Below are 13,457 nucleotides of genomic sequence, written 5' to 3' on the forward strand. Positions count from 1 at the left end.
TTCAACTATTTTATAAAAAATCAGCAAATAATTTTTATTTCATAATTTGTATTTAAAAAAAAATTATAACTGTTACTTTCCCTGGTTTAAAGTGTTACTTAGTTCTAACTACAATGCCTTAAAGCTGAAAAATAAATAGGTGTTATAGTTAAAATAGTTGCCAGTTTCATCACTGGTTTTTATATAGATACAAGCTCAACTACAGGACCGGAAACTAAAGAACTAAAGTCAAATGATGGCAGCAGCAAAGCTAAAGAGCTAACAACAGAGTAAAAGTATTAAGTAGAGCACAACAAAGGCAAACTGCAACATGAGATAGATACAGATACAGATACAGAGCGAAAGATAGATAGAGATGGCTATGGACAGAGATAGAGAAAGAGATAGAGATAGTGTCGATAGCTCAAAAGACTTAAAGCAAAGCAAAATGAGGAACAGGTGCATTAAAAAAGAGGCAATCGGAGTCGGAATCGGAGTCCGGCACTTACCCTCATCATCCGACGAGTAATTATTGTAGACTCCGCCAGGTGCGACATTGGCCTGAGTTTCCGATCTGGAACGCTGGATGCCAGCGTGACTTGGACTGGATGTGGCAGCTGTGGCAGCAACGAGTCCCGTTTTGCCGGCATGTGGCGCATATCGCGTGCCACTTGCCACCGCCGTGGAGGCAAGCAGAATGTTCGGATTGCTGCCCAGCTTGGACATGGCAGACATGTTGCTGCCACCTTGCTGGATGCCCTTGCGTGTCAATGGCGACTGCAGCATTCGCTGCTTCCATTCCAGCAGTCGCTTCATGGACTCCTCGCGTTTGCGCTCACCATCCAGTGGATTGTGGGGCGATGGTGCCGCCGATGTGGGCGATGTCGTCACCGAGTTGTTGGCCGAATAATCATCGTCCATGCCGCCATGACGCTTGGGCAGCCGAGCACTCGCCGAGCGCAGAAATTGCTCGTTCTTGCTGATGATTTCCTGGGTCGACATCGAGGGTGGGAATATCGAGCCCGGATGCACATTTAACGGTGGCAAGTCCTCGTTTGCTGCTTGCTCTTGTTCCAGCTGCTGTTGCTGTTGCTGGGCGTGCGTGGAAACGGATCGGGCGGCACCACCTGCACCCTGACTGGCCGATCGACTCATGCGTGGCATGCTGCAAGCGGCGCTGCCTTGAGCCTGTGCCTCGGCCAGCAGCTCCTGCCGCTTGTAGGCACGCTCATATGGATTCTCATAGCCAATGGTGTGCACTCCGCTGCCAAATTCGCCTGCCACAGCACCGCTGCTGGTGCGATAGCTGCCCGCCTGCTGTGGCTGAGCCGTTGCACCACTCCCCCCGCCGCCGCCGCCACCACTTTGCAAGTAGAGCGCACTCTTGCGCATCTTCGCCGCGTAACTGGCCTCCGAGTAGTAAAAGCTGTCCGGTGTGCGATTAATGTCCAAACTGGATTTGGGTCGTGGTGTCCGTCCCGTCTCGTGCTTACTCTGGGCAACAGCTGCGGCCGCTGCTGCAGCGGCTGCCTCGGCACGCGCCTCATACTCCAGAAAGTCGGCCGAATGCGGACGCACAATGGCAGCGGCGGAACGAGCACGCAAATCCATGCTATTGATTAGTTGATCGGCAGCCGTCGGCTGTGGGCAATAGAAAAGGGTTATACATCAGTTAGCTACACTCAGAAAAATCAAAAAAATCAAGACTTTCAAACTAATTCAAGCACAAACGATCTCAAAAGCTGTCCACGCTCGGAATTTCTAAAGTTCAGAAGAAAAATCTAATTTCGAGTTCGGTTTTCGCAACTACAGAAAACTTAAAATGAGATTTTTCGTGGATACTTTAAGTACGTTTTGTGTTTAATTCAAGTCTGTAAAAATTAAAAAACATACTACTTTAATTACACAAAAATCTTGAACTAAAGTCAAAATAAACTTGTTTCTATTTAATACAAAACATTGTCATAGTTAATTTAATTTAATCTGAGTACATACATTAGTATGTATAATAAAATTATTCAAAATACCAAAATTAAATACCATTTAACAATGGTGTATTTTGTTGGTAAGCGATCTTTCGGAATAAACGCTGATTTTACCAGCGAACCAAGCTTAACGTCATATTTGCGTCGCTAGAACTAGTTGAGAATTCTAAGATGCGGCAATGAAAAAGAAATTTACCAAAATGTACTTGTTTTCAGTACGAAACGTTCTTATTTTTAACTTCCTTTCGGTCTTAAAAAAAAAATTATTTTTAGTACAAAAAATCTTAAACTAAATTGGTAAAAAAAACTCAGTTGTTTCTGGAGGTATCTTAACGAGAATCACGAATTATATATTTGCCATGGTCTTATATATATTCTGACTAAGTTGGGTTTAAATTGGACTAATACTCTTATATATTATAACTAAGTTTGGTTCAAATTGGACTACTATTTCGAACAGCTGCCATAGGAATGAACAGTCAGAATTCTAAATTTAAAATTGATTCATACATAATTCAAGATTTTTAGTACACACCAATCTTTAAATTTTAAGAACGAAACGTTATAAATTCAAGTGCGTTCGTACCTAATTTTAGTATGGCATATTTTTCCGAGTGTACGCTGCACAGTGTTATTTTGCAATTTAAACGGGGCTAACTCAATTGCAATGGCCCATAACGCGTTTGCACAGCTGCTTCGGCCCAGGCACATAAATCATGCACGCGACTCATTTCCCGACTGACCCACAAAGCAGCTGCAAGCTTCTGCTCCCGCTCCCTCTCCCTCTCCCGCTCCTTTCCCTTTCCTTTCGACTTCGGCAAAAAGGGCGAGCAGCCCATAAAGTTGCACTTTAGGGGCACTTGGCAGCTGGCAGTTAGGAGCGAGTGCAGCACACAAATGTCTGCAATTTAGCAGCCCACTGACACACTAAAGTCTAATTAGTGGGCGCTGTAAAAAGCGGGAACTTCGACCGAGTCTATGAAACTAAGACTTTAGCAAATGTTGACGAATGAAGCGCAGGTTTCCAAGAAAACTTGTAGTTGCATTGCTCTAGTTAAAAATAAACCCTATATTATTAATAATACATATGTTCGCAGGTCCTGATTGACTAAAAAGTTTAAGTATGTCTATAAGAGTGCATTGATTTGTATGGGCCAAAAAAAAGTTGACAAATGGTTCCCCATATTCGAAATCTACAGTCAATTCTAAGATATTTTTAATTTTAATTTTAAAGTTTTTGACTTTGATCTTTTTAGCATGAATTATTACCATATCTTAAGTCCTATACTGACAAGATTGGTATCAAAGCTCGTGTTATAACCAGAACTTTTAAATACAAAGACCAATTGTCCTTAAAACATCATTTTCGTCCTTGCAAGGACTAAAAACTCAAAATTTTTCAACTCAAATAGCGGGGACTAAGAATTGATTTTAGAACTATGGTTTCTTGGTAAAAACATCTTAGAATTGCCCGTAGATTACGAATGTGGTTTACCATTTTTTTTTTTTTCGAAAAAATCGATGCACCCTAATGTCTATTTTTCTTGTGTAAATTGTCTATTTTTTCAATGCAATGAAAGTTTAAGGCCAAATTTGAATGCCAAATGTAGATTTACAATCCTAACTAAGCAACGAAATTTTATTAAATTTTTTTGATCTATCGAATAGAATAAATTGTGCTTAAGTAATGTGATAAAATATAAAAAGGTGTCTAGTAAAATGTATACTCATGAGCAGTAAAAAGCGTTAAACTCCTTCTATTCTAAACTCCTTCTATTCTAAGCTCCTTCTATTCTTTTGCGATGCAAAAGCCCTGTCCTAACTGAAGTAAACTTTTCCGTAGGGTCAAAGACAGACTATGCGCCAGATTTTACTCTTTTTTCCAACTTTTTGGCTTTCCCTAACTAAAATTGCAGATGAAAACGCTTGGGGTTGGAACGATGAAAAGGAGAGTACACAAAATCTGCAGTCTTCTTCATCAGCTTCATTAAAGTGAAGCTCAATGTGCCTTGTTTTTTTTTTATTGCCCTATTGAATAGCTCTCCATTCATGGGCAGCTCTTATAGCCTATTTCCACGACAGCACATTTGGCACATTCGACGCCATTTTCATCATTCGGCACGAATGTGAACTTCATTTCAGTACAAATACCGAATGATCATTTTGGCTCATTCATAATGAATGTTAAGATTTATTGGCATTCGCCCCGGCGAATTTCAGTATTTTTTTATCGAACACCTGATTTTTATCGATAAGCTCAAGAAAATAAAGAAATTAACACCTCAACCAGCTGTTTTCTTCAATAAAAACGGTACGCATTAAATTTGCGCTAATTATAATATTAAAATAAATATTGAAATGTGGTTATTGTCAGCTTTTTATCATTTGAGCACATAAACCGAACAGCTGAGATGCTTTGCGTGAATGGCAAATGTCTTAACAGTTTCATATTTGGTCGTGGAAAGCCAAAAATGTGCCACATTCAAATGTGAGCAAATGTGGCAAATGTGAACAAATGTGGCAAATGTGAGTGGTCGTGGAAATAGCCTATTACACAGTGCGTATACGTAATGTCTGCTGACTTACCTCCAGATGATTAGGTGTATAGCGCTGTGGCATGGCTGGCACATGTTTGTTGCCATCGTAGCTGGGCGGACTGAGTGGTCGTCTATAGCTGGCCGCCTCCTGCAGCAACGCTTCATGAGCGGACAATGCGCCTCCTGCTCCCGCCAACTGCGACATGTTGTAGATGTCCTCATAGTCGGCAGCAGAGGCAGCGGCAGCGGCGGCAGCGGCAAACATGCGCTGCTTGGAGCGTCCATAGGCATCTGGAGTGCGTCGCTCCGCCTGCAGTTGCTGTTGTGTGGGATAACCAGCGACGGCGCCGCGTTGCATTAGCTTGGCCATGTAGAGATCCCGCTCGCCATAGAGCTCCTCGACGGCGCGCTGTTGCTGCAGCCGGGCAATCTGCTCCTCCATGTCCAGATGCTGTTGCTGGAACTGTGCCTCCAGATGGTCCAGCGAGTACTGCTGCTGTGCCTGCTGCAGCTGCAGCGCCGTGGACACATGCCCCGTGCGTGTGTCGTAGATGGCGTGATGTTGCTGCGGCTGCTGTGGCTGCTGCTGTGGCTGCTGAGATCGTTGCTGGTAGAGTTGCTGCGTGGGTGACATGACACCACCTTGGCGGCGACTAGGCGGCAGTGGCTGCTGCTCGTTGTGCTCGGGCGATGGCGACGAGTAGCCGCCGTCATTGATGCGTCTTGGTTTTGGCGGTGCATTGGCATACAACGGCTGACCAGCTCCGCCTCCTCCTCCTCCGCCATTGCCACCTCCGGCATTATCCGAGGCCGGCGTCAGCTGTCCCTTTCCCGGCTGCGACTGCAGCGTATGTATGCCCGAGTCCGAGTTCTCGCCACTGTGATTCAGCGACGAGTTGACACTGGGCTCCGATTCACCGCTGCTGGGCGCCTGCATCATGCTGGCTGCCGCCAGAGCACGCACCCACTGCATCATGGCATCCGCATTGTCCGCGGCCAGCCAATAGGTGCGCATGTTTTGGTGCTCGCACTTGAAGGCAAACTTGCGATAGATCTTGTCCTCCGGCAGGCAGGCGGACACTCGATACGAGGGCAGCAGCACCGAACCCAGCAGCTTCTCCTCCTCGGGCCCCTTGTAGTAGTAGAGACAGTACTCGGCCAGCACAAACCAGCGTTTGCGCCACACTTTCAGTCCGTCGGAGCCCTGTTTGTGCAACCAGCCGGAGAGGGTGACGGGTGTTGTGGGCGGTCGCTTTGTGATGGGCGATTTGAGGGCCTGTATGGAACCAATGCTCTTCTTGCGATCCAGCGGCGCATGCGTCGGACTGCGTGTTGATGCCGTTGAGGATTCCTCCGAGCTGGGCGTTGGCTTCGGCTTGACAGCCGATATCTGGGTCTGGCAAGCCTGGTTGACAACATGTCCCGGATGATTCTGTTGGATGTAGACTGGTCCATGCTCGCTGCCAGGAGTCTGCAGCTCGGGCTTATGACGCTGTTGCTGCTGTTGCTGGAGTTGTTGTTGCAGCTGCTGCTGTTGCTGTTGCTGCTGTTGATGTTGCAGCTGCAGCTGCAACTGTTGCTGCTGCTGCGCATAGAGCTGCTCCTGGTAGTGTTTGGGCATCTGCTGCTGCAATTTTAAAGGCCCCGCGGCAGCTGGATATTGATTTGATAGATTCAGTGTAGAAGGTGGCGCCCTCTGTTGTTGTTGTTGCTGCTGCTGCTGCTGTTGCAATTGCTGTTGTTGCTGCTGCATTGTCATGTTGGACACCATGCTGGGCGATTGACTCAAGTGATAATGACTCGTTGGTGGATTCATGGCCTGACGCATGGCGAAAGTCCGCTGCTGCTGCTGCACTGCCTCACTCTGCGTCGCCAACTGTGCCTGCATCTTGGCCTGCTGCAACTGTTGGTACTGCGCCTGCAGCGCTGATATGGGATGTTGCCCGGCGGTCGCGTTGCTCGCCTGCAGTCGCCCGGCAGCAGCCAAATATGTGCGCTCCGTGGGTGACTGATAGATCTGTTCACCAGTTCCTCCGCTACTCGAATACGACTGATGATACGGTGAGCTGTGTGAGCTGCTCGAATTGCCGCCGTGTCCGTGCTTTAATAGACCGTGCTTAGCCTGCGGCTGCATATCAATGGGCGAGAGTGGACCTCCACCGCTGGACGAGGTGGCCGTGGGAGATTGCTGGTAGAGCGCCTGGGGCGGCAGATGGTAGCCAGCCGGAGAGTGTGTGGCCGTGCGATAGTCGATGAGATTCGTCTGATACGCCAGCGGCAACTTTTTCTGCTGCTGCGCCGTTACCGCCTGCAATTGTTGCAGCTTCTTGGCGTCCATGGTGCCGGCGGTGAAGAGTGGTGGCGCCTCCAACCTACAAAAAAAAAATAATAAAAAACCGTTGTTTATCAAATTAATTAATTCAAAAAAAAAAATAATATAAAAAAAACGTTGTTTTAATAAATTAATGCTACATACACTGAAAAAAAAAACCAGGAACATTCATCTTTAAAATGTTGTTCTTAAAATAAGAACATTAAAAGACCATAATACTAAGAATATTAATCTAAAAAATAAAATTTCTTAAAAAAAAAATAAAAATCTTAAATTGATAGGAAAGTATATATAAGTAATATATCATACGAAAAAAAATATCACTTGATCTGATTGGGTTTTTCTGCGTTTTCCCCATTTCCTTCAACAAATGCTGGATCATTTATAATTTTTGCTTACCCCAGATCTAACTTTAATTTTTTTCTTAAAAGGTTATAATTTATATTTAATTTCATTTGTATTTGTAATCCTTAACTTAGTTTTTATACTTGATAATTTTTTATTTGCCGACTGCTTTTAGTCGTGCATAAATAAATAAATAAATTAAAAAAAAAAAAAAATAAAATAAAAATAAATAAAATTTATTAAATAACCAAGGACAGAATTAAATGTATAAAAGTCAAAATTAAAAAATATAAAAATTATCAATATAAAAATTTTTTATATTTTTTAATTTTAGAACATTATATTCTTAAAATAGGAACATGGTTTTATTTGAAATCTAAGAATTTCATGTTCTCAACGCAATTTTTAGAACAAAATTCTTAGTTTTGAGAGCAAAATCTTGATTTTAGAACATTTTTTTGATCAGTGTAGCAGAGATTGAAAGTTATGATGCTATAGCACGGATTCAAGTTGGTGTCAACTTAATTATCAAAGGTCGCTCAGCTTAATTCAATTGCGTGAGCAGCCGTTTAAGCTTGCCACGCAACGCAGCATTTTCAATTTGGCCAGTAAATAGCGCTAAATCTGTGTCACTGAGTGACTGAGGCTGATTGGATGAGCTGGGGATGCACTGGCTCAGCTCGTAATTGCCGCTAATTGATTGAGTGCAGCAAAGGGCAACGCTTGCCATATGACAGCCCGACAATCCGACAACCCGCTGACCCCTCGAACCACTTGGATAATGGACAATGGCGAACGAACAAATTTACATTTTCACTACAAGTACTCGTACTTACCAATCCCATAGCTGATAAATGCACCCGAACATGGTTCACTTTAGTTTGTATGTTTTGTTGTATTTACGTTAATCAATTTATAAATTAATTGGGCTTAGCAATAATTCAATTGCGCGAATTATCCAATTTAATTTCTTTCACTTTTGTTATTCGATTATTGAATGCGAAAACTCAATTACGTTTTTCATTCTCATTTTCAAATTGAAATGTAGCAATGGTCTCTTTGTTATTCGTGTGCTTTTTTCAAATTAATTTTCTGTTTTTATTTATTTTTGTTGTTCATTCTTGATATGTTTGGGTTCTCGGTCCCATCACAGTGAAAATGAAAACATTGCGCTAGCCCAGTTGCACTGAAACTACAAAAACTGTGTCTATTTTTATTGAGGACAACCGCAGATTTATGTGCAATTCGCTAAAATCAACAGGCAGTGAGAAAGAGAGCGAGAGAACATTGAAAATGCGTCTACAGCAATTGATATTCTGGCACGAAAATATATATTATTTTTATTATTTTAGGAATTCGCATTCAAGCACTATAAATTTCAATGAAATATATTAGAGTTTGTTCAGTAAAATCATTTTGATGCGCTATAAAATTCAATATACTTCTAATGAAATAATTACAGATTAAAAATGAATTATTTTTCGATAATAATTACAAGCTAACTATTCGAAAAGTCATTAAATATTATACCACTTTTATCAATTTAAATATTTTGATTTTCTGTAAGTGAAACCGATTTTACTGCAGTTCACCTCAATTAAACATGACAACATCTGCTTCGCTGAACACAGGTGAAAGGACCAGAGCCATATGCTATATAGGGAAGCCAATGTGGCCCAGTGAACCACAGACAGTCATGGAGCTGTCAGATAACGAAGTTAATGCAATTGACCGTCGCTCTGTAATTATTTGACACAAATGAAATGAAAGTCACACACACACACACACACACGAGTGCACCTGTATATCGGTGTAAGTATATATGAGGAATATTAAATAAACTTCATTCAATTGCATTTGTCACATGAATACAAAATTGCTGATAATTTATTTAACTCAACTCGCAATCGACTTTAAGTTAAGTTGCATACTTTCAGGCACTTTAACAGATGGTGCTCAATATGTATGTACATATTTATATGTTTACATATGTGCGTATACATGTATTTATCGGTGCTTGAAAGCACTAGAGCCAAGTTTAGTAAGGCTGACAGAAGCAAAAGCACAATAAAACTTGGCACAAATGGCGACGTTTATGTATTAAAAGCAAAATCCTGTTGAAAATGTTGCGCAATAAATAAACAATTGATCCAGGCATTTACAGCACACACAAGACCTGTGACTGTGTCTGTGTGTGTGTGTGTGTGTGTGTAGGTGTGGCTGTGTGTGTGGCAATGTCGACAAATGTTAAATCAAAGCGTTAGCTGCTTCTGGCGTGGCTATTTCATGCTACAATCAACAGCAACCAGCCAAACAGCCAACCAGCCAGGCAACCAGGCAACCTAGTCTATGAGAATCATTTTATAATTGCCTTCAAGCCGGTCCACAATTTGTATGGCTTTCAATTAACGCCTCAGCCAGATGGCCGCACTAAACCACTCAGTACATGCAGAAAGACGTGGTCAGAAGCCAAAGCACAAATAAAATATTGGCAGCAGAGCAACGATTACAACAAGAACAAGTGGAAAAGACTATAGTCGAGATGCCGCCCATATGATACCCATTACTTATTCAATATATATAAAAGTACTTTAAGGAAATTACTGCTTAATAAAAACTACTGCATACTTTTAGGCGATTGAAATAATAACTTTATTAATAACTTTGGTTAGCTATTACTCCCGTTCTACTTGTCCGATGTTGCTGGAGTTAAGTGACATTATAGATAATATTAATAGATAACGTTAATTACCATAAAAACTGAGGGAGTGGTGGTTTTTCGTGATTTTTGGGATCTGCGTGGGGTCTATAGAAATTTGGTTATTCTAGCTCTCATAGTGTCTGAGATCTAGACGGTCAAACCGACGGACGGACGGACGGAAAGACGGACGGACGGACAGACAGACAGCCGAACAGACGGACATGGCTAAATCGATTCGGCTGTTGATGCTGATCAAGAATATATATACTTTATGGGGTTAGAGATGCCTCCTTCTCCCTGTTACATACATTCAAACGAACACAATATACCCTTTAACTTATTTCTTAAGTAACGGGTATAACAACAGGCTAACAAACAACAGGGCAATAAAATCGATGGCAACTTAACAAAACTCGAATCGTCTGGTCAGGACTTGGCTACCTTACAGTCTGCATGCAACATGGCTGCAAAATGGAATTATATATGTTTTATGTGAAGGCCGTTTGCTAATTTGAGCATGAAATATGAACGCAAAAGTATTTTTTATACCCAGAATGAAATGAATGTAAAGCGACATATGCCAAAAGTTATGTGCATATTAAATGTGAAACTGATTGTGTGAGTCCATTCACAAACACACACACACACACACTGTATGTCCGTGGAGTAATATTTGGGAATTATGCATCAAATGCGCATTCACATCATAATATGCTTATGTATTCAACGAATTACAATACCTCTGATTAGAGGTCAACTCTCAAAGTACTCAAATAGTGGTATATTTCCTGTGTGTGCGTTTATGTTTGCATTCAACTCAACTTTGGAAGCACTAAAAGCATTTTGGATGCCATTTACTGAACTGACTATTTGCATTCGGTTAGTTTGGTTATGGAATGCTAATGATATGGCAACCAAGAGAATTGACCGAGGGGGGTATTACATTTGAAAGCACAGCGAGCATACAGAAGCTTTCTGAAATTTGAAATTGATAATGAATGGTGCCAATGCAAGCTGCTACTTGATTTATATTGCGCATACGCAATGTGAACAATGCGTAGATTAGCTCGTCTATAAATAGATTGAGCAAACAAAGCGCATAAAATCAAACAGCAGTCGTTATATATAATACACATTTGCAGGCTAAAATTACACACATACTTGTAATTGTGTGTCCTGTCAACAGCAGGCAAGATGTCTACAGGCATTCAAATGAAATGTTAACAAGTTAAGACAAACAGTTGGCAGCTGGGGGTTGAAATCATAGCTCGCAACTTGGAGCTCTTGCTGGGCCAAGTGGATGCTTTAAAATCGCTTTAATTGCGGCTTCACATGCTACCAAATACTTATTAAGTTCGGACATAGTAACAGGTTACATGTTTGTCGCGCTGCCAATCCAATCAAAAGCCACAATGACGTCATTACCATTGGCAGCAAGTGTCACTCGGCCAAGTGGACACTAACGAGAGACCAAGAAAGCCACTGCCACTGCCACAGTCACTGCCACAGTCACTGCCACAGCCACAGCCAATGAGCCACTCAAAAAAAGGCATTTCACTTCAAACCGTGTTGCGAACTCAAGTAGTCAACGGGCAGCGAAGAAGCAACGGGAAAGAGAGTAGTTGGCCAACTTAATTAATATTGTGGTGCAACCAAAGAGTGGTAGAAACAAGTTGCAGAGCGCGCTCTCTTGGCCCTTGAAATACGTTAAGCGCAATTATAAATGCCTATCAAGCAGATTATAAGTGGAGTAGCCTAAAAAACTGAGCCATAAATTATTTGAAATATACTTATAACTTAGAGCTTGCCAACAACAGGAAAAATCAATATTCGTACAAGAATACGAGTTGAGTCCACAAATACTTTGAGACGCTGCTGAACAGGCATAGCTATCAGAATATTGACAAAGTTGCTATGACACACACACACACACACACACACACACACACACACACACACACACACACACACACACACACACACACACCCAGGACAATAGCAACTAGAATACATTGAAGAGCTGCTCTGCGGGTTGACAGATAAAACCTTTTACTTTTTCCATTTCTTAAGCGCCTCTGGGCTATTGGCATATGACCTTGCAACGACGGCCTGACACACTGACAGACAGATACGACGAACGCTTTGATGAGTTGTCAACGGGCAAGTAGAATGTCTGTGTCTGTGTGTGTGTCTGTATGTGAGTTGCCCTTTGGGCCATAGCATACTTATTGGGGCGAAAAGTGTTGCATAATATTTGCGCTGGCAAACGGCTAACAATTTACAATGATACACCACACAATTTGGCACGCCATTTGCTGCAAATAAAATGAATTTATTTAAAACTTGCAGCGCCTACACAGAGAAAAAAAAGCCGTACTAAAATTAAGCACGAATGAACTCGAATAAAGTACTTTCAATACTTAAAGCTTATACTTGATATAAGTACGAAATGCTAAAAATAAGTTTACAAATTCTTTAACCAAGTCCAAACCTTCTTCATATAAGAACAAAGAATCTTGAATCAAGAAAAACTCTTGAATTACTAGAAATGAGTATGAAATTCTTAATATAAAATCGGGACACAGATCAAGTTCGTCAAATCTTGAATTGATTGCATTAATTCTTGTATAATTTTTACGTTTGCTTGCTTAGAATTCTCAACTGGTTCTAGCTTGCCAGCAATGAGGAGTAGTTTGTCGGACACTGAGAATTTAAGACTATGGCAGAATATTTTCTGTAATTAGTCTACACTTGCTTTCACACTAACTAAAAGCTTATAATACCCACGCTTGTGATTTAGATAATTTAATCAGGTAGTGTGAAGTAATACCTAATTCAAAAAAATTCATACTTTCATATATTTTATATCAGTATTTTCATTCTTAGTGAGAAATCAAGTTCGAAAAGTGGCGTTTTAAGTATGAAATACTTGATATTTTTCCTCTGTGTACAGTCAAACTTCGCTATAAAGATCTTGAAGCATATTTAGATGCACAGAAAATATTTTAAAATTGTTAGCTATCTCATAAATATCTGCAAAACTCTAAAAAATCATTACAAAGACACTCAGCATAGGGAAGTTCACCTGCATCAATTGTGAGCAGTCATAAATTGGCAATTGCAAACAATTGAAAGTAATTAAACGCATTTCAATCAACTATCTACATCTGTGTTGTGTATGTATGTACATATTTGAGCCAGGTCACTTGGCTATAATGATAGCGGACGGCAATCTGTTGTCAATTTATTGAAATCGATTATATTGAAATCGAGCCAATGTGCAACAGGATCTGCTTTCCTCATCCTCATCTTTGTCCTGTTTATGCGAGCTTCGCATTGCACATTTCCCAGGCAAGCATAAATCATCTAAACTGAAACCCGTGCAATTCGAATTATTAATTAGTCCCCTCATTCTCTTCATGTCTCTTTGCAACATTTTGGGAGTCATGTAATGCAAAACAGATGCATAGGGACAAAATTAAATCTAGCCAAATGACAAATCAGCAAAATGCAGCTTAACAACGTTATGACTTTTTAATTTTTAAATACAGCGTATTTTAGAAATAGTATTAATTTAG

General features: G+C 41.2%; 1 protein-coding gene across 2 annotated transcripts in view; it reads right to left on the reverse strand.

Moving 5' to 3' along the window:
• LOC117789636 overlaps positions 1-13,457 on the reverse strand; it is a 58,329-nt gene that overhangs the window by 18,092 nt on the left and 26,780 nt on the right. The window contains exons 3-4 of one of the 2 annotated variants that reach the window (XM_034628698.1): positions 4,551-6,873; positions 489-1,620 (exon numbers count right to left, since the gene is read on the reverse strand). In XM_034628698.1, coding sequence (XP_034484589.1) covers positions 489-1,620; positions 4,551-6,839 — 3,421 coding nt within the window. In that variant the 5' untranslated portion in view covers positions 6,840-6,873. Of the gene's footprint in view, positions 1-488; positions 1,621-4,550; positions 6,874-13,457 lie in introns of those variants that run through there. The other variant, XM_034628697.1, reaches the window with a different exon arrangement.

The sequence above is a fragment of the Drosophila innubila genome (assembly GCF_004354385.1).
Source record: "Drosophila innubila isolate TH190305 chromosome 3R unlocalized genomic scaffold, UK_Dinn_1.0 2_E_3R, whole genome shotgun sequence".
Classification (NCBI taxonomy): domain Eukaryota; kingdom Metazoa; phylum Arthropoda; class Insecta; order Diptera; family Drosophilidae; genus Drosophila; species Drosophila innubila.